This window comes from Oncorhynchus tshawytscha, linkage group LG32 (assembly GCF_018296145.1).
Source record: "Oncorhynchus tshawytscha isolate Ot180627B linkage group LG32, Otsh_v2.0, whole genome shotgun sequence".
NCBI lineage: Eukaryota > Metazoa > Chordata > Actinopteri > Salmoniformes > Salmonidae > Oncorhynchus > Oncorhynchus tshawytscha.
In genome coordinates this window covers 5,232,163-5,257,800 of record NC_056460.1, presented here as the reverse complement: position 1 = coordinate 5,257,800, position 25,638 = coordinate 5,232,163, and the positions used below count along the sequence as shown (strand labels likewise).

At 41.6% G+C, this 25,638-nt stretch overlaps 1 protein-coding gene across 2 annotated transcripts in view; it reads left to right on the top strand.

Moving 5' to 3' along the window:
* Window positions 1-8,260: 8,260 nt before the first annotated feature.
* The window catches only part of LOC112230414 (EGF-containing fibulin-like extracellular matrix protein 1), a 28,920-nt gene continuing 11,542 nt past the window's right edge, over window positions 8,261-25,638 (top strand). The window contains exons 1-4 of one of the 2 annotated variants that reach the window (XM_024396708.2): window positions 8,261-8,451; window positions 10,482-10,572; window positions 22,027-22,072; window positions 22,502-22,777. In XM_024396708.2, coding sequence (XP_024252476.1) covers window positions 10,492-10,572; window positions 22,027-22,072; window positions 22,502-22,777 — 403 coding nt within the window. In that variant the 5' untranslated portion in view covers window positions 8,261-8,451; window positions 10,482-10,491. Of the gene's footprint in view, window positions 8,464-10,481; window positions 10,573-22,026; window positions 22,073-22,501; window positions 22,778-25,638 lie in introns of both variants that reach the window. The other variant, XM_024396706.2, reaches the window with a different exon arrangement.

Here is a 25,638-nt window from a genome sequence, read left to right as displayed (position 1 = left end):
ACACCTCCGTTCCAGTACTAAGGCTGTGTCTCAAGCCTTCCCACATCCGTCTCCCTACCAATTTAATATAATTTACGAGTCAAGGTTTTCTTGTGTAGATAAGCATTCTAGCCAGTCTGATTCATTTGTACCAATGAACAGACTGTCATTGTTACTAAACTCTTGACCACATTCACTTCAGTACTGGGATCAGATAAGACAATTCAGACATATACAGTAACATTTAGTATTTTGATTAGTACATATACAGTACCATAATTGTATTCTGATTAGTACATCCTGATTGAAATGTATACATAATTAGTCATTATAGATAAAAATTCCCTTAACAATAGGAGATGGAGATGTATGGATAGACAGGCCTCAGATCCAGTAGAGAGTATTTTGGGGGACATTTATGGATGTCACCTGGAGGAAATGGATTTGATCTTCTGAGTTTGAGAGCTGCTCCATGTCAGCATCTCTCCTCCTCAGGTCAGCAAACTCCTGCTCCGGTTCCTCTTTCAACTCAACTCACTTCAAGACCATTCCTGGGCTCTGATCAGCTCCTTCACATCAGAGCACCTTCTCTCAATGGAGTGCATGAGCTCAGTGAAAATCCTCTCACTGTCTTCCACTGCTGCCAGTGCAGAGTGCTGTAAGGACACACACACAGAGGAGTGGGTCCATTTACACCAGCCCATTCACTCAGCTCTTACTTGGATCCCAGACAGCTTGGAAATGCAAATATGTAAATAATTTACATAGATGACACCAACACTTAGCTTCACAGAGTACACAGCCTGTCTCACATCCTGCATCTCCCTCTGTCTCTCCTGGATTGTCTGTTGGGATTTCGGATGTTTCTCCCCCAACTCTTTGCATATAAATTCATCCCGAATATGAAATGCCTTATATTCTAGTGTTTGTTAAGTTTGAAATATGTTATGCTCTTAGGGGCCTCCCGGGTGGCGCAGTGGGGCCTCGACCGGGAGGCCCATGGGGCGGTGCACAATTGGCCCAGTGTCGTCCGGGTTAGGGGAGGGCTTGGCCGGCAGTGATATCCTTGCCTCATCGCGCACTATGGCAGGCCGTGCGCAGTGCACACAGACCAGGTCGCCAGGTGTACAGTGTTTCCTCCGACACATTGGTGCAGCTGGCTTCCGGGTTGGATGTGCATTGTGTCAAGAAGCAATGCGGCTTGGTTGGGTTGTGTTTTGTATGGGAGTTGTGTTGTGTATGGGAGTTGCAGTGATGAGACAAGACTGTAACTACTACCAATTGGATACCATGAAATTGGGGAGAAAAAAAAGGGCAAAAAAAATAAAATAAAAAATAAATATGTTAGGCCCTACATGAACTCAATGTGAGGATTGGCAACAACAACTCCTCCACGCTAACTCTTAACTCAGGGGCCCCCCAGGGGTGTGTCCTCAGTCCACTGTTGTACTTCCTGTTCACCCACGACTGTGTGGTGGTGTCATGACAACAACCTCTCCTTCACTGCCAGCAAAACAAAGGAGTTGATTGTTGACTTCAGGAAGCAGAAGATGTGGCCCAGTCCACATCAATGGAACTGCAGTAGAAAGAGTCACAAGTTTCAAGTTCCTCAGCATCCACATCCCAGAGGACTTGTCATGGACCAAAAACCCAACCACTCTTGTCAAGAGGGCGCAACAGTGTCTCTACTTCTTAAGGCGTCTGAAGAAATGTGGCATGCTGCCCCGGGTCTTCTCCAAATACTACCGCTGCACCATTGAGAACGTCCTGACAGGTTGCATCATGGCCTGGAATGGGAATTGCTCCTTCCACGGCCGCAATGCCCCCCCAGCCATGAGCTGTTCTTACCCCTACCATCAGGCAGACGTATCAAAGCATGAGGTCTGATACCAACAGGCAGTTTCTATCTACAAGCCATCAGACTGCTGAACACTTGAACTGGACTGACCACCTGCTTCTGATTCTCCGCACCTTAGCACACGTGCACTCACTCATGCAAACACCCACACACACACCCACACATACACACACACATGTAAATATTGGACTATAAATTGTGCCTTCCTGTATTATACTTATAAATGATAAAGGTTTTTTCTATTCTAATGAGCCATTTACTTTATGTTTGTATTCTTATCTTTTATTATTTATTGTTGTGGCATTGTCGAGAAGGAACCTGCAAGTAAGCATTTCATTGGACGATGTATACCATGAGTATCCCGTACATACGACTAATAATAAAACTACATACGACTAATAATAAAACTTGAAACAATGTGTCACGACTTCAACCTAAGGTGGCTCCTCTCCCTGTTCGGGCGGCACTCGGCGGTCGTCGACACCGGTCTACTAGCTGCCACTGATTCCTTTTTCTTTTCTGTTGGTTTTGTCTTGATGTTTTCACCTGTACCTTATTTGTGGTTAATTCGGGGCTATTTAAACTTCCAGGGCCCGCCTGCTTTTGTGTGGGCTTATTCCTCTCTGTCAATGGTCGATGTTTATTTTGCTTATACATATTTTTCCTGTTCGTTATTTTCCCTGGTTTTGGGGGACTTAACTGTTTATTGGTCATTGTGCCTGTATGTTGGCTAGACCCAGCTGAATAAATACGTCTACATTGGAAGCTTTGCTCTCTGCGCCTGACTCCACACCCACCACTCCTAGCTTTCGTGACACAATGAGATTAAATGTATTCCTAAAAGTCAACTGAAGTTTATCCTGACAACAGCTAATGATGGACACTATCTATTGTACCTTGATATTTTCTAGTCATTGGCTGTTTTTTTTTGCTCGTCCAGTTACAGTATATCACCTCAGCAAAAACACTTCCGTTTAATTATGAATATACTCTATATAGTATATTATATAGTATACTATGTTTAAATGCAAATAGGTGATATAAACAGTGGAGTTTCCATCCTTACCTGTTTCTCAGTCCTTTCTTCTGCAGTTGAGACTGTATAATGGCCTTTATGTTCATCCATTGCACACAGCAGACAGACAGACCTACCTACGGTGCTGATCGGTATCGCAGTAAAGCTTCATGATGAGAGCAGATCTTCTCCTGTAGTTGTGGAGGCTTTGACCAGTTAATGTTTCTTTAATGGAGCTACTTCATAGTGAGGCTGGGGGTGAGGTTCACAGTAAAGCACCAGACAGACCTTGACTGCTTTGAGTTCTATCCCAGTGCAGAAATCCCACTCCACATCTCCAGGTCCAGCATAATAGGGAGCAGGAATAGCAGCTTGGAGTCCTGTCTTCTTCAGCAAACATGGTGCTTTTGTTTTATACAAGCGCATTTGTTTCCTCTCCTCGTTTCCGTTCCTCGATTACTTTTGACCTTTTTCAAAAATAGGTGAGGAGAGGAAGAAGGACAGAGGAGAGGAGGCGAGCAAAACCAATTGAGATTCTTTCAAGGTTTGTTGTCCTTGTGAATGCAGAGGGAGAATGCATTTTTGTTAATTATTCTTTTAAAAAGGAGAACACAAAAACGTTTCATTGTGTAACATGACTGCGGCAGGGCTTGGGATGGGTCATGTTGACCTATGAAAGGTAGGAAATAAAGGTCCAGAAACCTTTATTCCATTATAAAATACTGTTCTGAACCTATTCTCTGCTATGATGACATGATGACATCAACAGTAATGCAGGTGTATGAGTGTAATGAGGTATGTGGCTGTAATGTTTAGTGTTGGTCATTTGTTTATTATTCACTAATAATTTGGTTGCAAATGCAACTGGGTCCATGTAAATAATTGTTAGGCTACTCACTTTGAATATACAGGTGCCACCTTGTGTGACTACAAAAGTGTGTGCAACTGGGCACATTAAAATAATTTCCTTGCAAAAGTTACTATCCTGCCCTACACAATAGCATGCTACACCATAGAAACATAATTACAATTGTAATGCATAACTCAAATCAAATCAAATCAAATCAAATGTTATTTGTCACATACACATGGTTAGCAGATGTTAATGCGAGTGTAGCGAAATGCTTGTGCTTCTAGTTCCGACAATGCAGTAATAACGAACAAGTAATCTAACTAACAATTCCAAAAAAACTACTGTCTTATACACAGTGTAAGGGGATAAGGAATATGTACATAAGGATATATGAATGAGTGATGGTACAGAGCAGCATAGGCAAGATACAGTAGATGATATCGAGTACAGTATATACATATGAGATGAGTATGTAAACCAAGTGGCATAGTTAAAGTGGCTAGTGATACATTTGTTACATAAGGATGCAGTCGATGATATAGAGTACAGTATCTACATATGCATATGAGATGAATAATGTAGGGTAAGTAACATTATATAAGGTAGCATTGTTTAAAGTGGCTAGTGATATATTTACATCATTTCCCATCAATTCCCATTATTAAAGTGGCTGGAGTAGAGTCAGTGTCATTGACAGTGTGTTGGCAGTAGCCACTCAATGTTAGTGGTGGCTGTTTAACAGTCTGATGGCCTTGAGATAGAAGCTGTTTTTCAGTCTCTCGGTCCCAGCTTTGATGCACCTGTACTGACCTCGCCTTCTGGATGACAGCGGGGTGAACAGGCAGTGGCTCGGGTGGTTGATGTCCTTGATGATCTTTATGGCCTTCCTGTAGCATCGGGTGGTGTAGGTGTCCTGGAGGGCAGGTAGTTTGCCCCCGGTGATGCGTTGTGCAGACCTCACTACCCTCTGGAGAGCCTTACGGTTGAGGGCGGTGCAGTTGCCATACCAGGCGGTGATACAGCCCGCCAGGATGCTCTCGATTGTGCATCTGTAGAAGTTTGTGAGTGCTTTTGGTGACAAGCCGAATTTCTTCAGCCTCCTGAGGTTGAAGAGGCGCTGCTGCGCCTTCCTCACGATGCTGTCTGTGTGAGTGGACCAATTCAGTTTGTCTGTGATGTGTATGCCACTGCCATGGTAATTTTGAATGTTAATTCAATGAGCATTTTGGGTAATGTAGTCACTCTAGTTTCCATAAATACTGGAAAAATTAACAAAAATACAAAATACAGTGGTATAAAGCAGACTGTGGAATGGTCCCAGGCAATGCACTTCTTTAGAGCCTAAAATGAAGAGAATCAGTTCAAATGGTAGGAGCCTATCCTTCCACAAGTCTGTGGCATACAGGCGTGATCCACTATACCCTGATAATTCATATAGCCACGCTTGCGTCGCCCTCATGTAGGTGCTACCATACTAGCAAGCATGCTAGTTAGTGCTTGGTATCAACAGCCAATCCAGTAGGGGATGGAAGCTATAGTCAGCTTTGATTGTTCAAAGTATTTGCATAAAGTTCAGCTTTCCCCAACTTAGGTCCTGCCTTGTTCACGCTCCTTCGCCCAACGGTCCTACCCTCCCATTTCACTTCCTTCCTTTAAAAATGAATGGCTTCATCGCCCCTATCCTGTTCAGTGCGGATCAGTGGATTTCGGCCGTTAGTCTGGGGTTATAGGCCTCGTGGTTAGGTCTGTACAGTACATACAGTAGGACAGTCATGCAAAATGTTGTTACAGTGTCTGGTACTGGGGTTGCCATGCATGCCAGTCTCTCTTGGCTAAGAATTGAGGAGAGACTGACTGAATCACTTCTTTTCGTAAGAAACAACATTTTGAAAATCTCAAATAGTTTGCATAGTCAACTTACACACAGCTTTAACACACACACTTACACCACATGCCACCGGGGTTCTCTTCGCAGTCCCCAAATCTAGAACAAATTCAAGAAAGCGTACAGTATTATATAGAGCCATTATTGCATTGAACTCCGTTCCATTTCATATTGCTCAAATAAAGAGCAAAGTTGGTTTCAAAAAACAGAAAGCAACACCTCACGGCACAACGCCTCTCCCCTATTTGACCTAGATAGTTTGTGTGTATGTATTAATATGTAGGCTACATGTGCCTTTAAAAATGTTTCATGTGGTCCGTACTGGAGCTGTTTTTGTCTTAATGTTCTGTATTATGCCATGTTAAATGTTTTGTGTGGACTTCAGAAAGAGTAGCTGCTACTTTTGCAACAACTAATGGTGATCCTAATAAAATACCAAATACCCCCACATTCAATCATGTTCAGTTGATGTTATGATTAAAATTGTACAGTTAGCTCTGACATCTGTGGTTGCATCTATCTTTCAAACCTAACAATTGGCGACTATGGCTGTATTGTCCCTAACACCACCCTCTCTCTTTCTCGCTCTGTCTGGTGAGTCCCCGGTTCCATGGACTTGATGGATTTAGCCTTTTGAAGCTTACATAACCGTGCTGGATAATCGGGACACTTGGCTATGCTGAAAAGTACTCAGATAATGTTGCTCTTTTGACACAGTTTTTGTTACAGTTAGAGCGAGCACAACGATAATATACTTGTGTAATGTACACTTATCAACAATAAATATTTGTTTTTGACAGTGGTTTGTTACAAGCTTACAGGCTTTGGTTTTATCATTTATATTTCGAGGTTGGACATTAGCATGTTGGGCGCACCGTATGGTGTCACCTCATTAGTCAGTATGTGTTACACCTTTGCTGGCTTGTCATCTCGTTAGTCAGAAGGTGTTCCACCTATGTTGGCACAGGTGATATTTAAGAGCGGCTGGCCCGGTGCTCCAGTTGGCTTGAGAGATGTGGAGGGTTAACACCTTTAGTTGGCGCTCCCTATTTTGATTTTTTTTTAAACAATCCTTTATCTGATCTTCCCTGTTTTCCTTTTACTCCACTTTTTGGTTTGCTTCCTGTCTTTAAGTTTGCCGTGGGTTTTACTTTGTTTGCCTCTTCTTGGGCATTCAGTGGGCGCTCATGGTGGTTGTCTTTTAGGGCCCAGTTGTTGTTGCTAGTCAACTTTCAGTGGACACCCCCATGAGTGTCTTTCAGAACCCCTCCTAGACCTCCACCTTTTTTGTTTTGGTCATTGTCAGTGACTGTAAAGATACTGTCCTTAATAAAAATTACTCAAGTGAAAGTCACCCAGTAAAATACTACTTGAGTAATTTGGTTTTAAAATATACTTAAGTATGAAAAGTAAATGTAATTTCTCAAATATTACATAAGTATAAAAATAATAAACCATTTAAAATGTATTGTTATTTTTTTAACATTTACAGATAGCCAGGGCCACACTCCAACACTCTGAGATCATTTACAAATGAAGCACGTGTGTTTAGTGCACCTGCCAGATCAGAGTCAGTAAGGATGGCCAGGGATGTTGTCTTGATACGTGCATGAATTGGACCATTTTCCTGTTCTGCTAACCATTCAAAATGTAACGGGTACTTTTGGATGTCAGGGAAAATGTACGCAGTATAAAGTACATCATTTTCTTTAGGAATGTACAGTGAAAGTTGTCAAATCTAAAAAGTCAAGTACAGATACCACAAAAACGACTTTAGTACTTTAAAGTATATTACTTAAGTACTTTACAGTGGTTTTTGAGACAGAGACAGTCAACAAAAGCTGCAATCACTAGGTATTTTGTAGCAAATTAAATATATATATATTTTATACATAAAGCTCTTTTTTTTAAACCAAAACTGACAACTGTGTTCATTTGCATGACAATTAATTGTGACCCAAAATTCCATAATTGTCCCATCTCTAGTTGGTTTCTCTGACCCTGGGGATATGTTAAGCCCCCCAACGTTCTGTATTGTTCAGTTGAAGTTATAATTAAAAGAGTACAGTTTGCTATGACATCTGTGGTCATGTCTATCCTTCAAACCTAACACTAGTCTTAGGCCTATAAATCAAGGGTTGCTTCATTAATTTAAATCAATGTAAATCTTACAGGCAGAGGCTGTCAGAGGAAGTGTGATAACGGAAGAATCTCAATTGTCCCCTCTGACCTTCTCCAATGGGTTTTGAGAAGGAAGGGAGGAGAACGGACATCAGGAGTATCCAATTGAGATTGTCCCTGTGTTGTCAATGTTAGGATGAAAATTGGATGTTCATCATTGATTAGTAATGCCTGACCGGTGACTATAAAATCCTGTCTGTCATCTGAACTAATTGAGATGGTAGTTGCCTGTCAAGATTAAAGTTACGATTTATAGAGCTCCTGTATGCTGTCTCTGTCTGGTCTAAGATTTCATATAGTTTACGCTACACTCTCTGATCCCTCCAAACAGGGCTTAACAATTACATTGGAACAAAAACATTCTGGCAGTGCCAAGTTGTCCTATTACATTTACCTGCCTCAATATTTTCACATCTCCGGTAGAGGGGGCGCAATGCTTTTTATTAGATACAGTAGAAATTACTTTGCAACGTTAAAGAGACAAAAACCTTTGACGCGGATGTAACCTGTAAAGATAGCACCACCTCCCGATCCTTTTGTTACCCTGTGATACCCTGGTAATTTGTACATAAGTGTACTGATTTCAGGGAGAAGTTGCTTCTTCAGACTCACCATCACTTCTGACGGGACCCTCCGGAGGAAAATAATCAATTCAATATTGATACACACCCAACTAAAAAGTAATTTTACAGGTAAATTGCAATCCTATCGAATGCAAATGAAACCGTACATTGCATAGCCTGAAACGTTACATTTTGCACTACTCCTAATTAGGTTGCATGTCATTATGATACAAATCTACATTTGATCTGTGGAATTGAATGCGCATTGTTCAGGAGACGTTAAATCATTTATTACAAATCCAATATATGATGTTTGTATATATTGCATCATTGTTATAATCGGAAATTGGTTTTGTTTATAATCGCTGCATCAGACATTCGCACCATGTCGGAATTGACCGTTTCTATTCTAGGCCAATTTATGTATTTGACAGGGACAATGCACATTAATTAACATTTAATGTGCCAGATTTAGCCAGTTTGGTAGTTTTCATCTGTAGTCCCTGGGAAGATAGTTGGCTATCTAGCCTGTGGTTTATCTTGTAACTCAAACGTTACTACGTGGGGCGATTAGTGTTAAAATATGTTGTGTTGATAACGCTAGATACGACACCAATAGGATATATTGATTTATTACACTTTAAAGTACTTACATTATTAACAGGAGCTAAACGCGGAATGGGGATGTACTTTCAGAGAAAACATTAAACTGATAGGGTGATTCAGAAGATAGCTGGAGGGGGATTTGAACCTTTGCCAAAAACAAAAGTGAATGCAACCTGGTCTCGGAGCATTTCGTATCATTCAGTAAGTACATTTGAGACAATCCATTTAGTTATTTTATGGTAAGTATTCATTTGTGGATGTCGCAAGGTTAGGGGAAGGATTAGCTCTAATGATAAGTTGTTGCCAATTAGCTAAAAAAAGTAGTAAGTAATTAGCAAAAATGCTAAAGTTGTCTTTGAGATTCAAACATGCAACCTTTGGGTTGCTAGATGTTCACATTGTTATACACCCAACCTCCTTATGATTTTCCTTTAAGTAACATTCTGTCTCATGTAACCATACCATACGGAACATATCATACTAAATTGGGTGTCCTGGATTTACTTTTACTATGTTACATCTAGTCTATGAGACCAGGCTGTGCTCCCAATGGAGATGTTTGTACTTGCCTAACAATTACTCTCCTGATGTAATTATTTTTCTTAACAACATACACCAACTGATGGTGCAATAAAGACGCTTTACAATTGGTTTTCACTCTGCACACATGCACACACACACACACACACACACACACACACACACACACACACACACACACACACACACACACACACACACACACACACACACAGCCAATTATTCTGTAGTCAAGTTCACTGTTGTAATTATGGAGGAGAATAGTAGAGTCATAGCTGTGTGATTTACTAGTGTCTGCATCCCAGCTGACCCACTATTTGGGACAACCTTAATACATACAGTACCTACTTTTTCAGACACTGGATACGCAATATCGATATGCCAGCATCAGCTCCTTGAGCATTAGGCATTGTGGTATTACTGTAAGTTTGCCACAGGTCATGCCCTGGAATTTGAACATGATTTTCCAAGCATTTCCTGTTTTCAATGAAGGGACATCGTGCAAAGGGGATGTTGCTCTATCCAGCTTAGGAAAGTAGTTAAATAGTAATAGAATGTGCTGAATTCTTCATTAAGGCAGTTTTGCTATACAGGTCATAATGCCAATTTTCAAATAGTAATGGCAATTATAATGTATGCATCATATAATGTTATAATCAGCATATCATATCATATATACTTTCATGATAATATAACATAAAACGGACAGAGCTATGAATTTGGTTTGTGAGAATCATGTCCATGCTGACACAGATCTCAACTTAGTGCCTTCCTCAGCATGTGTTAGAAAGTGAGTACTGGCAATGGGAATGTCACAGGAAGGTTGTGGACTTCCATTTGGGAAACATAAAGAAAACTGGACCAAATTATATGTATTCTGCAAACATTTTGACAATGTATACAGACATTTCTGGAACATTCTGAGACTCAACATGTTCACAAGGACACTTACTTGAAAAACACATTTTCTCACTATTTCAATCTTTTTCTCAATGTCGCAGGGACGTCACAATGCTACGGATTTACTTGTGCTTGAGTGTTGTTGTCAACGTGGCCGTCTCGCAGGAGGCTGAGGAACCCATCTCATACACGGCAAGTGCCACTCTCACAACCTCCACATGCATACACTGCAGTGCATGCTGCAAAAAAAAAAAGTCCTTATCGAAAAAACAGGCTTCCGTTCAACAGTTGTGGCAACTCTTTGGTAAATTTTCCACAAGTTTGTGCCAAGGTCAAATTTTCAGTTTTGTGGCAAACTGGCGTCAAATTTGCAGTGACTTGTGGAACTTCTGGAAAACTTCTGGAAAACAATTCTAGAAAGCTTGTAGCGAACATCTATTGTTTCCTGCAACATATGAATATACCAATTAGTTCAGATTTTTGGTTACTTTCTGTATTAACAACATTTAATGCAGTGTTGGGGTGTAGTGAACTACATGTACACTGAACAAAACTATAAACGCAACATGTAGCAATTTCAACAATTTTACTGAGCTACAGTTCATATAAGGAAATCAGTCAGTTGAAATCAACTCATTAGGCCCTAATCTATCGATTTCACATGACTGGGACTACAGATATGATTATGTTGGTCATACACACCTTAAAAAAGGTAGGGGCGTGGATCAGAAAACCTGTCAGCATCTGGTGTGACCACCATTTGCCTCATGTAGTGCGACACATCTCCTTAGCATAGAGTTGATCAGGGTGTTGATTGTGGCCTGTTGAATGTTCTCCCACTCTACTTCAATGGCTGTGCAAAGTTGCTGGATATTGGCGGGAACTGGAACACGCTGTCATACACATCGATCCAGAGCCACTCCGACATTGATCGTCCTAATATTAATGTATTTCTTCATTCCATTCTTTTACTTTTAGATTTGTGTATTGTTGTGAATTGTTAGATACTACTGCACTGTTGGATCTAGGAACACAAGCACAAACACCCTCAATAACATCTGCTAAATATGTGTATGTGACCAATAGATGTGATTTGAGAGCATCCCAAACATGCTCAATGGGTGGGTGACATGTCTGGTGAGTGTGCAGGCCATGGAAGAACTGGGCCATTTTCAACTTTCAAGATTTGTGTACAGATCCTTGCAATATCATTCTGAAACATGAGGTGATGGCAGCGTATGAATGGCACAACAATGGGCCTCAGGATCTCATCACAGTATCTCTGTGCATTCAAATTGCCATTGATAAAATGCAATTGTGTTTGTTGTCCATAGCTTATTCTTGCCCATACCATAACCCCACTGCCACCATGGGGGCATTCTGTTCACAATGTTGACATCAGCAAACTGCTCGCCCATATGACGCCATCTGCCTGGTACAGTTGATACCGGGATTCAGCCGTGAAGAGCACACTTCTCCAGCATGCCAGTGGCCATCGAAGGTGAGCATTTGCCCGCTGAAGTTGGTTATGACACCGAACTGCAGTCAGGTCAAGACCCTGGTGAGGACGAGGAGCAGGAAGATGAGCTTCCCTGAGACGGATTCTGACAGTTTGTGCAGAAATTCTTCTGTTGTGCAAACCAACAGTTTCATCAGCTGTCTAGGTGGCTGGTCTCAGACGATCCCGCAGGTTAAGAAGTCGGATGTGGAGTTCCTGGGCTGGTGTGGTTACACGTGGTCTGCGATTGTGATGCCGATTGGATGAACTGCCAAATTCTCTAAAACGGCTTATGGTAGAGAAATTAACATTCCATTTTCTGGCAATAGCTCTGGTGGACATTCCTGCAGTCAGCATGCCAATTGCATGCTCCCACAAAACAAAATCTGTGGCATTGTGTTGTGTGGAAAAACTGCACATTTTAGTGGCCTTTTATTGTCCTCAGCACAAGGTGCACCTGTGTAATGTGCTTAATCAGCTTCTTGATATGCCACACCTGTCAGGTGGATTAATTATCTTGCAAAGGAGAAATGCTTACTAACAGGGATGGAACGACATTTGTGAACAATTTGAGAGAAATACATTTTTGTGCACATGGAACATTTCTGGGATCTTTTATTTCAGCTCATGAAACCAACACTTTACATGTTACATTTATATTTTTGTTCAGCATATTTCAACTAGTAATTTAACTACATTTTCCAGTAGCTTGGTGGTAGTTGAGATAAATTCAAATCTAGGTAGTTAACAACTTTTTTACCAGGTAGTGGTGCAGCTAACTACTGGAACTACACAATACTTTGTTTGCAAAAATGTTATAAATTATGGGTGAGGTAGGCAATCATTTACTTTATTTTTCAGGCATGAAACCTGCCCAACTCTCACTTAAAACATGGTCTATTAAACACAAAAACTTTCTGTTAAGATATGAATTCAACGTGATCTGTTCTTGCAATTTGTGGTCTATGACATTTCAGATTTACATGATCATTCTTTCACGAGGTAGTTTAAATGCAGTGAACTACTTTTTCAAAGTAACTTTAGGTAGCCCTTTACACGCGTACTTATACGGGTATACAGGTTGGAAATGGCAGATTTGGACACTGACAAGAGTGTAAATTTGAACACGTTTTCAACGTTACTGTACAGCCACAGATGGCGCCGATAGAGATGGCAGCTTCGCTTCTAGTCCGGGAAGAACTATTGGAAGAACTATTGGAAGAACTATTGGGAAGAACTATTGGATATCAGAGAGACATCAACTTACCAGCACAACCAGCACTACGACCAGGAATACAATTTTCCCAAAGCGGATTCTTTGCCTGTGTCACAAACTTCAAAATGATCGGACCAAGGCGCAGCGTGCATTGAGTTCCACATCTTTTTAATACAAAGTGAAACAAAACTTACAACGACCGTGAAGTCGTAGTGCCCACACACACTAACACAAACAATATCCCACAAACACGGGTGGGAAAAATAGCTACTTAAATATGATCCCCAATTAGAGACAACGATTACCAGCTGCCTCTAATTGGGAATCATACAAAACACCAACATTGAAAATATAAACTAGAACACAACATAGAAATATTAAACTAGAATACCCCCTAGTCACGCCCTGACCTACTACACCATAGAGAAACAAGGGCTCTCTATGGTTAGGGCGTGACAGTCTGCACCTCCCAGGGCATTTGAACTGATTCCAGAGGAGAGGGCGCCTGAGCGGTCTTCTAGTGAGGCTTCGGATGTGCTCACACCACCCACTGCTTCCGAGTATATTACTCGCTAATGTCCAGTCCCTAGTTAACAAAGTTGATGAAATCAGGGTAAGAGTTGCTTTCCAAAGAGATATCTAGGATTGTAACATACTCTGTTTCACGGAAACATGGCTAGCCGTTGGACATGCCGTCGGAGTCCATACAGCCAATGGGATTTTCAGTGCATCACGCTGACAGGAATAAACATCTCTCTGGTAAGAAAAAGGGGTGTATGTTTCATGATTAATGACTTATGGTGTAATTGTAACAACATACAGGAACTCAAGTCCTTTTATTCACCTGACCTAGAATTCCTCACAATCAAATGCCGACCGTATTATCTCCCAAGAGAACTATCCTCGGTTATCCGTCACAGCCATGTATATCCCCCCGCAAGCGGATATCAAGACGGCCTTCAAGGTAGTTCACTGGACTTTATGCAAACTGGAAACCATATATCCTGAGGCTGCATTATTATTATTTTTTTTAACCTTTATTTTACTAGGCAAGTCAGTTAAGAACAAATTCTTATTTTCAATGACGGCCTAGGAACAGTGGGTTAACTGCCTGTTCAGGGGCAGAACGACAGATTTGTACCTTGTCAGTTCGGGGATTCGAACTTGCAACCTTTCGGTTACTAGTCCAACGCTCTAACCACTAGGCTACCCTGCCGCCCCATTTATTGTAGCTGTGGATTTTAACAAAGCTAATTTGAGAAAAAAGCTACCTAAATTCTATCAGCATATCGATTGCTGTACACTAGTGAGTAACACATACGAAAATTGCTACTCTAACTTCTGCGATGCATACAAGGCCCTCCCCCGCCCTCTTTTTGGCAAAACTGACCATGACTCCATCTTGTTGCTCCCCTCCTATAGGAAGAAACTAAAACAGGAAGTGCCCGTGGACTGGGATATGTTCCCGGGTAGCCTCAGATAATAACATTGACGTACAGTGGGGGGAAAAAGTATTTAGTCAGCCACCAATTGTGCAAGTTCTCCCACTTAAAAAGATGAGAGAGGCCTGTAATTTTCATAATAGGTACACTTCAACTATGACAGACAAAATGAGAAAATAAATCCAGAAAATCACATTGTAGGATTTTTAATGAATTTATTTGCAAATTATGGTGGAAAATAAGTATTTGGTCACCTACAAACAAGCAAGATTTCTGGCTCTCACAGACCTGTAACTTCTTCTTTAAGAGGCTCCTCTGTCCGCCACTCGTTACCTGTATTAATGGCACCTGTTTGAACTTGTTATCAGTATAAAAGACACCTGTCCACAACCTCAAACAGTCACACTCCAAACTCCACTATGGCCAAGACCAAAGAGCTGTCAAAGGACACCAGAAACAAAATTGTAGACCTGCACCAGGCTGGGAAGGGAGGGAGTCCCATAGGGCCGGCTCACAATTGGCCATTGTAAATAAGAATTTGTTCTTAACTGACTTGCCTAGTTAAATTAAGGTAAGGGGCCTCCCGAGTGGCGCAGGGGTCTAAGGCTGTGCCACTGGAGCCAGCTGCGACCGGGAGGCCCATGGGGTGGCGCACAATTGACCCAGTGTCGTCCGGGTTAGGGGAGGGTTTGGCCGGCAGGGATATCCTTGTCTCATCGCACACTAGCGACTCCTGTGGGGGGCCGGACGCAGTGCGCGCTGACCAGGTCGCCAGGTGTAAGGTGTTTCCTCCGTCATATTGGTACGGCTTGCTTCCGGGTTGGATGGACATTGTGTCAAGAAGCAGTGCAGCTTGGTTGGGTTGTGTTTTGGAGACGCATGGTGTTGCAGCGATGAGACAAGACTGTAACTTCTACCAATTGGATACCACGAAATGTGGGACAAAAATGGGGTGTTTAATACAAAAAAACAACTATAAATAAATTAAAATAAATTAAATGTGAAAAAAAAGATACTGTCTGTAGAGATGCTATCTTTATCAGCATCCTTAAAGCTAATAGTATTTCAACCACATAAAATATGCATCCAAGCCGAACTGAAATCTTATCAGAAATATGTTGGGTCGTTTTCACAGCTTTCTCTTTTCTTTCCTTGCAACCGGTAAAACTGATGAAATTTGGACATTTTACACAGAAAATATTTTCAATTTTATTTGGGGGGGGGGGGTATTGCATTTTTTCACTGGTCCCTTAACATGTTTTCTCCATTAAAGAAGCATAGATGACAGAGAACCAATGTCAACTAGATTGAAGCATTCATTCAATAGATATATGGCATTCTTCTGGCGAGCAAGGGTTTATTTAGTCACATAAATGACAGAAGAGAAGCTGTATGTATCTATAGATATGTTGACTAACAAATAGCCTACAAAAATGTTGGAAATTATAAGCAGAAACATATCTTAATCATGCAAAAAAAAGCATGCACCTCCTGTCAAAAAATCTTTCTACCGTCTCTGGCTGTGGCCTACAGCAAAAACATTTCTATATTACGGGTTAGGGTCGGTTCCGGGCCTCCAGATTTTCACTTTATCACTTATAGTCGGGCAGTTGTGGATGGGTTATTGGTAATTGCGAGCGTGTGTGGGTGAACGAACAGCTGACCTGCTCACCCCAACCACGCGCGACAAGAAGTTCCCAAACTTTGTCCTCGGGACTCCAAGGGGTGCACGTTTTGGTTTTTGCCCTAGCACTACAAAGCCTAATCAAAAAATGATCTAATGAACAAGCTTTGATCATTTTAATCAGCTGTGTAGTGTTAGGGCAAAATGTGCACCTGGGGACCGAGTTTGGGAAATGCTGTGCAAGGGCATTGTGGACAGGGATGGCATATGTGGGTGTAAGCATCTGCCTCTGATACGCAAAGGTTGCAAGTTCAAATCCAATGATAGAAAGTTGTTTTTGAGATTTTTGTTTTAAGCGTAACCCAAACTTTACCTTGTTCCTTAAACATTCAGAATTAATGCCTAACCTTAAGATTTCAGAGTTAATGCCTAAACTTAACCTTTAAAAACATCCAAATGTGACGTTTGCAACAACTTTGAAATTTGACATTTCAACAACATGGATGAACGTCTAATTCTCAGATATAGTTAAGTAAACTGTTTGTTAAAGGTAGTTTAACTTCTTCCAGTGTGAAGTAATTGGTAGCTTGGAAAACTATATTTTCAGAGTAGCTTCCTCAACACTGATTAAATGTCTTATCTACATAAAACAAATCACACAACTTTTAGTTTAGCTTCTCTGTGAGCAGCAAGTTCATTTAAACATACTTAATGTACTAAATATACTAAACTACATATATTAAATGTATTAATAACAGATACAAAAATAAATCCAATACAACTTGAAATGATTATCAGCATGCTAAGGAAAAAAATGAGCAAAGACTGAATATTTCCTACATGAGAGAAATGTGAAAACTATGGGGATTTTAACCTTAGGATGTTTAACTAACACATGTTCATGAACTAAGTGATAACTGATAAGAAATTTGCTTTCAACCAATGGAAGTTAAAAGAAAAAGAAACCATTTTTTTTTATTAAATAAAAATCAAACCCAGTTCAGAACTATTACCTTTGAGTGAACTTTGTTCTTCGTACAATGCTTAATGACTGCATGCACTGACACAATCAGAAAACACAAACATTAAGATACTGAAAACAATTACTGGGGTCAGCTGTTAAGTTGCCTTGATCTTGCTATGCTTCTTACTGAAACTGGCATGCTATATATTTTCAACAAGAAAACAAATGATTCTACCTTGTGCAAATGCTATACAAAAAAATTATAATTGCTAGCATAAACTGGGACTCAGGACTATTAAATCTAAATGTGTGGCCAACTGTTCCTAGAGAGCCACAGTATATGAGATATTTCTCCAGCCAAGCGACAACACAACTGATTCAAACTAATCAATCTGTGTTTCTGCTTGGTAACTGTTTGCTTCTAGAAAGAGAAGGAACAACACATGATCAAGATGAGCTAGCAGTTTAAAGAGCAGATTTTTGCAAAGATGAAATGTATAGCAGGCTACATTTATGAGAATACTACATGTATGAATTTGCTTACCTTATGAAGCTTGAAGATTACATTACACTCATTTATCACAGAAAAGTGTTATGAGTGAATGCACCACATGTAATTATGTGCGCTGAGAGTTGGGAAGCAAGTTCAGGGAGTGAGTAATTTAATCAATAAACAAAACATAATACAAAACAAGAAACATGAACAACACACAGACATGATACTGAAACAGGAACAATGACACCTGGGGAAGGAACCAAAGGGTGTGACATATAGGGCAGGTAATCAAGGAGGTGATTGAGTCCAGGTGAGTGTCATAATGAGCGTAACGATGGTGACAGGTGGAGAGGGAGCACATGTGACAGTACTCCGATGCACGGCTCAAGCCGCAGGACTCCGACCAGGATGATGATCCCGGGGACCAAGATGATGATCCCGGGGATCAGGAGCGAACCAGTCACCACTGCGAAGGTGCCCGAACCTGTCGATCCAGCTGAGGCGCGGGAGCTTGGCAACCTAGAGGCCCGGAGAGAGAGCATACGTGACAGTACTCCCTCCCCGGCACATTCAGCTTCAGCCGCAGGACGCCAAGTACAGGGATGATTCCGGGGATTAGGAGAGGACTGGTCGCCTCCGCTGAGGCGCAGAAACCTGACGAACCGGCTGAGGCGGGAGAGCCTGATGAGCCAGCTGAGACCTCCTCGGTTGCCTCGGTCGAGGCACGGGAGTCCGTCGAGGCACGGGAGCCCGTCGAGCGCGTTGAGGCGGGGGAAGCCATCGAGCCCGTTGAGGCAGGGAAACCCGTCGAACCCACCGAGGCATGGGAATCTGACAAACCGGCTAAGGCCTCCCAGGTAGCTCCGGTTCTGACACCCGGACATCACCTCCAAAAAAATGTGTCAATCCCTGATGCTTCAATTTGGTGAGGCGTCATTCTGTAACGATGGGCGCAGAGAGTCGGGAAGCAAGTTCAGGGAGTGAGTGAGTTAATCAATAAACAAAACATAATACAAAGCACAGTCATGAAACAGGAACAATGACACCTGGGGAAGGAATCAAAGGGAGTGACATACAGTGCCTTGCGAAAGTATTCGGCCCCCTTGAACTTTGCGACCTTTTGCCACATTTCAGGTTTCAAACATAAAGATATAAAACTGTATTTTTTTGTGAAGAATCAACAACAAGTGGGACACAATCATGAAGTGGAACGACATTTATTGGATATTTCAAACTTTTTTAACAAATCAAAAACTGAAAAATTGGGCGTGCAAAATTATTCAGCCCCCTTAAATTAATACTTTGTAGCGCCACCTTTTGCTGCGATTACAGCTGTAAGTCGCTTGGGGTATGTCTCTATCAGTTTTGCACATTGAGAGACTGAAATTTTTTCCCATTCCTCCTTGCAAAACAGCTCGAACTCAGTGAGGTTGGATGGAGAGCATTTGTGAACAGCAGTTTTCAGTTCTTTCCACAGATTCTCGATTGGATTCAGGTCTGGACTTTGACTTGGCCATTCTAACACCTGGATATGTTTATTTTTGAACCATTCCATTGTAGATTTTGCTTTATGTTTTGGATCATTGTCTTGTTGGAAGACAAATCTCCGTCCCAGTCTCAGGTCTTTTGCAGACTCCATCAGGTTCTCTTCCAGAATGGTCCTGTATTTGGCTCCATCCATCTTCCCATCAATTTTAACCATCTTCCCTGTCCCTGCTGAAGAAAAGCAGGCCCAAACCATGATGCTGCCACCACCATGTTTGACAGTGGGGATGATGTGTTCAGGGTGATGAGCTGTGTTGCTTTTACGCCAAACATAACGTTTTGCATTGTTGCCAAAAAGTTCCATTTTGGTTTCATCTGACCAGATCACCTTCTTCCACATATTTGGTGTGTCTCCCAGGTGGCTTGTGGCAAACTTTAAACGACACTTTTTATGGATATCTTTAAGAAATGGCTTTCTTCTTGCCACTCTTCCATAAAGGCCAGATTTGTGCAATATACGACTGATTGTTGTCCTATGGACAGAGTCTCCCACCTCAGCTGTAGATCTCTGCAGTTCATCCAGAGTGATCATGGGCCTCTTGGCTCATCTCTGATCAGTCTTCTCCTTGTATGAGCTGAAAGTTTAGAGGGACGGCCAGGTCTTGGTAGATTTGCAGTGGTCTGATACTCCTTCCATTTCAATATTATCGCTTGCGCAGTGCTCCTTGGGATGTTTAAAGCTTGGGAAATCTTTTTGTATCCAAATCCGGCTTTAAACTTCTTCACAACAGTATCTCGGACCTGCCTGGTGTGTTCCTTGTTCTTCATGATGCTCTCTGCGCTTTTAACGGACCTCTGAGACTATCACAGTGCAGGTGCATTTATACGGAGACTTGATTACACACAGGTGGATTGTATTTATCATCATTAGTCATTTAGGTCAACATTGGATCATTCAGAGATCCTCACTGAACTTCTGGAGAGAGTTTGCTGCACTGAAAGTAAAGGGGCTGAATAATTTTGCACGCCCAATTTTTCAGTTTTTGATTTGTTAAAAAAGTTTGAAATATCCAATAAATGTCGTTCCACTTCATGATTGTGTCCCACTTGTTGTTGATTCTTCACAAAAAAATACAGTTTTATATCTTTATTTTTACAGCCTGAAATGTGGCAAAAGGTTGCAAAGTTCAAGGGGGCCGAATACTTTCGCAAGGCACTGTATATAGGGGAGGTAATCAAGGAGGTGATGGAGTCCAGGTGAGTGTCATAATCCACATAACGATAGTGACAGGTGTGCGCCATAACGAGCAGCCTGGTGACCTAGAGGCCGGACAGGGAGCACATGTGACACCACAAACATATTTCCAGGGTGTTGATGCATCCTCTTCCGACAGGACGGGTATGGGCAGGGGATCCATCTTCAAAAGTTAAGGTTTGATCAAGTCAGTTCATATTGAGCTGGTCAAGTCAGCTCATATTGCTTGTTGCTACTTTAACTTAGCTGTTGTGCTAGCTAACATGGTACTGATCAGTGACGCTAGCATATTGATTTTTGTTATTACAAGACAGCAAGTCTTTACCTAAAAATGTGTTTAGGCAAATCATTAGTTAGCTAGCTAGCTACCACATTAATTGTGCAAAAATATGATAGCTATCTAGCTAAGCGCTAGCCACTAGCTGAGGACTAGCCAGTCTGGGGCACTGACAGTTTGTAACAACATGTGTTTCACTCTATCCCATAAAACTGCTAAACAGGCATCAATTAGCTAACATGATTTAAGTTTATTGGGATGTTTAATTAATAAATTAGACACTCACTGTACAACTTCGGTAGGTAGATCACTTGGTTTGCATTTCCAATAGATTTGTCTTCTCCCACCGACTGGTCATCAATGCTTACTGGTCTTGGAACTACTTCTGGTTTGCCACTAATACATATTGTTACCACACGTTTGCCACAGATTAAAATAGAATCTTGAGAGAATTGTTTGTCAGACAAAAACTCTGGCGAACTGTTTGCCACTAGTGGCAATAAATATTATTGTTGCCTAAGGTTTGCTGCAGATTCACCACCAGTGGCCAACATTTGCAAAATTATGTCGCACAATACTTAATTTGCAGCAAATTAGCCACAAATTTATTTTTGTAATTGGCAGCACAAGCAAGAGCCAGTACTGAAGGACAATATACGTTTTTCAAAGTGGTATTTCATTCAAGTCAAGGATGGGGTCAATTACATTTTTTAATTCAGGAAATGAAAATCGTCATTGTAAGAAAATGGACAATTTGCATTTCATGAAGTAAAATGTTCATTCACTTCCTGGATTGAAATGTGAATTGACCCCAACCCTGACTCATGTACCAAGTGGACGTTAATGAAAATTAACAGAGGGCTTGGAATGGACACTGATGGGGTGGGATAGCATTGGCATGTCTCCAGTGGAGGATGTCTCCTTCTCGACAAATGACTGTAGTTGAAGTTGTTGTTGTTGGAGCTGATGAATTATGGAGGTAATAACATGAGTCTGGACTCATGGAGACTGGAGACAACACATGCCCGTGCACACACAGTGGCAAGTCCCATGACTCAGAAGAGAGCAAGCGAGGAGAGCAGACATTCCACCCTGGATGGCGACAGACTAAACACATTGTTTTGGGGTGAATTAGGGAGACACAGGTGTTCTTCAGGCTGACTCCTTAATTGCTGTCTGCCTGATTTCCTCATATATAGGCTCAAAGTGGCATAACAAAGGAGCATAAGACTACATATTTAATGAGATGTAGACTGTAAATCTTCAGAGATATGTGATACGTATTTTGTAGATCAATTAATCAATCGATTAATCAATCAATCCCTCAATCAATCAACAAACCAATCAATTGAGGACCAGATACTTATCCTCCCTTATTTCTATTCGCAGTGCACAGATGGCTATACATTTGACATGGAACGACAAGAATGCAAAGGTAAGAGGTGCTTATCAACACTTTGTCAAATGTCCTTGTACGTTTCTGACTTAATGAATAGATTGATTAGTAGATTAATTGAATAGCACTATAGAAGAGATACGATCAGTTCTAGCAGACACCGTACTGCGCACATACCATACAGTATGTGTATACCAAGCATTTTGATGGTGGAGGTGGGGGTTTTCCTGGTACACTCATGCTGACTTGGTGGTGTTACACTCCGACCAGACCTGTGTTCAAATACTATTTGTTTTTTTCCAACCTGGAGTGACAGGTGGGTGGGATTAGGACTTTTGGGGCTATTCCACTGGTGTTATTGCGCCAGGCAAGCTCAATCAAGCGCAGCTTAAGTAGTTGAAAGAAAATAAGCCGTGGCTTACTATATGAACCCAGGTCTATCTCTGAATGCAGTCCTCCCTGTTTCAGACATCAACGAGTGTACCACGGTGGCCGACGCCTGCAAGGGCGGCATGAGGTGCATCAACCATTTCGGAGGCTACTTCTGCCTGCCCCAGAATGCCCAGATCATCGTCAGTAATGGAGACGACGAGCCCACCGTGGCCCCTCTGGTGGAGGAACAGCGTCCTCTGGCACCTGCCCCTGCTCTGCCTGTCCGACGGGTCATCCAGAGCCCCTTCCAAAGCCAGGGCACCATGCAGTGTGCCGCTGGGTTTGTGGTGGACGAGCTCAACTACTGCCGTGGTAAGAGTAAGCCCACGCAACTTAACTTGGGCGTGTTTATTAGGATTAGGGCACGCTATAGTAAAATACAAATACCCTGATTCGTTATGGAAGTGTCCAGCATCATTTTAATCCTACATACAAAGATCCCATCACTCCCTGATGAATGTCATTTGAAGTATATAGGAATGGATCTGCCAAACAGTTTTTGACCAGAGGTTGATTCTTATAAGTGGACTGTAGTGCAGTGCAGTTATACAAACTCAGTACTAAGGCTACAGTACTCAGCATTGCAGGAGCCCCAATTTGCATGAGCAATCCCAGCAGGCAGATTTCCCTCTGGAGTACTACCGATGCTAGTTTATGAACAGATATTGAGGCAAAAGATAGCCATCACATATTGTCATTCAGTCAATTCAGGATTCATTCCAATTGGAATTCATTCAAATTGATTGCAGTCCCTTTTCAAGTTTAGAGCACTTTGTATGAAAACAGTTCTAGTGAAATTCCTTACTGGCACCGAAGATCTTACACTACATGTAGTCCTATTTTGTTAAGCCAATAACACCGTATATGAACAGTTTATGTGCTGTCTGCAGGTTATGAAGATGCATTGTGTTTGATCTGTAAAGTGGGGAACCACTTAACTTCCATTTACCCCTTTGCTCTCTTTCTTTGGATGATGGATTTGCAGCCGTCATTAAAGAATGTCCTCATTTGTCTCTGTGTGCGTGTGCATGCGTGTGCATGTGTGTGCATGCATGTGTGTGTGGGTGTGTGTGTGTGTACATGCGTGTGGGTGCGTCCTCCAATCTCCTGTTGGCAAACGGTGCAAGATTTTAGTCAAGTTGCAACATGCCAAATCCTGGCAGTAGAGGGAAACAATTGCTGTTACATAAACCATTGAATCAACATGGGGCGACAGCCAAGCCGAGCTCAGGGAAGGAAGGAGATGGTCGCCAACAACACATTCCTGAAACATATTTTTTTCTCATTTAATCATATTGTTTCTTTCATCAGAGGGACTGTCCTTAAGTTGGAGTGATTCACAAACTAAAGGCAGACAGATTAGTGGTATGTACTGTACAGTATTATACAGTGTCAGATACAAAATCAAGACGATGCAACATCTCCAAAGAAAATGGCTTTAGTCATTTGCATTGATACTTTTCCAGTTTGTCATCACAGTCAAAACATACACTGTTACCAAGAAAGGTTATTGCAGTGTCTTGTTCTTACAACTGGTAAACATTTGCCACATGCTGCCTGCGAGTCTGGTAACTAATGCTAATAAGACCGTGGCACTTAAACCATTAATAAAAGTTCACAGGGCGGGATTTAACTCCAGCCTTAATTCTTTAATGTTTACAGATCTGGAAAGGTTTGAGCAGTGTAGTGGTATAGCTTCATCAAAATGCTTCCATCTTCCAGATAGGCAAACATTGAAGGGTTAGGGCCAAGAGGAAGGCATAGGGAGGGAATTAGCCATGCTATTATTATGTTGCACTGCTGAAGAAAGCAGGGCTGTGTGCATTAGGATATACAGTAGCAAAAACGTTTTGCAATAGAAAACGAAAACAAGTATTTCTTATTGGGTAAGTTCAGATAGTACCTCTCCATTTCACTCTGTTTCCGAAAGTTTTTTCCCACTACGTGCCTACTGAACACAGCCTAGGGATTCCTTTTCCAGGAAATGTGGGCATAAATAAACACTTTTGAATTGACCTCAGCATTTGATCTGTGGAGACAAACTTAAAATGAGTTCCTAAAAATGAGTGGCTGCTTCCAGTAAGATTGCTTTAGGTAACAATATTCCTAACTCAATTGTGACAATGTTACATGCAAGTTTATTTTTGACAAGTTAGCTCATCTTCATCTTCATTTCCATCCTGCACAGCTCAAAAGCCTGGAGAGGTCTGTGCCCCATTTGTGTTAGAAGTGGACTAGGTAAACCCTTAGGAACTGTAATCACTCATTTGTAACTGAAAATATCATGTGAAGGCAAGGTTTCCACCCTATTGCTTTCACCAATCCAACCTGGTCAGATTAGTGATTTGTAATTTCTCCCCAAGGAAGGAAGGACATATTTCTAAAGTATTGGAACAGAGCCTGATTATTCTACTGTTCAATCAATACATTGACTGTAAGGTTCAATAGAAACTCATTATTGAAGCGCCAAAGAGGAGACAACCAGCAGACACTGACTAGAGCCATCCCACATCTCATCCACCTCAGACATGGACAGATAGGTCCACCAAAAAAGTAGTCACAACATCACTGCATGTGCTTACTTATGGGCTTTAGTCTTTAGCATTTGATTTGGTCTGCGGCATATCCTTTCAGAAGCTTTAGTTCCCTTGTTTACTCTCTTTCGTCATTTCAAAGGAAGAGCTGTTGCCCTTCTCAAAACAGTAGTTTCTCATCCTGGATGTTTACATATTTGAAGTGGTGGGTGGGTGGGGGGGCTTCCCTCAGTAGTCCCCTTGCGATGAAGCATTTTGAACCTGACACCTTGACGGAATGAGAATATATAGGGGTGCTTGGCACAGCATTCTTGCAAAGACACAGGGATCTTTGTAAACCAAGCTTTTTGTATGAAATGTTCTGGGGGCGGGTGGGGGACAATATGTGCATGCACTCTGTAGTGCGGGTTGTATTTCAACGTTGTAGTTTTATCCAATTCTGGCAAGAAGTACTATATTTTAATGGTCTTTGCACTCGTATTTCTGGCACAGTGTGTTAATTACACATATGCTACATCAAACTCAAGTTTGATTTCAGGATTGGTTCACCTCTGTCAGCATGTCAACTTGTCACTGGTCTTAATTTCTAGGGAAAAAAGGTTGCAGGGTGACAGTATCGTCACTTTTTCCCCTCATATA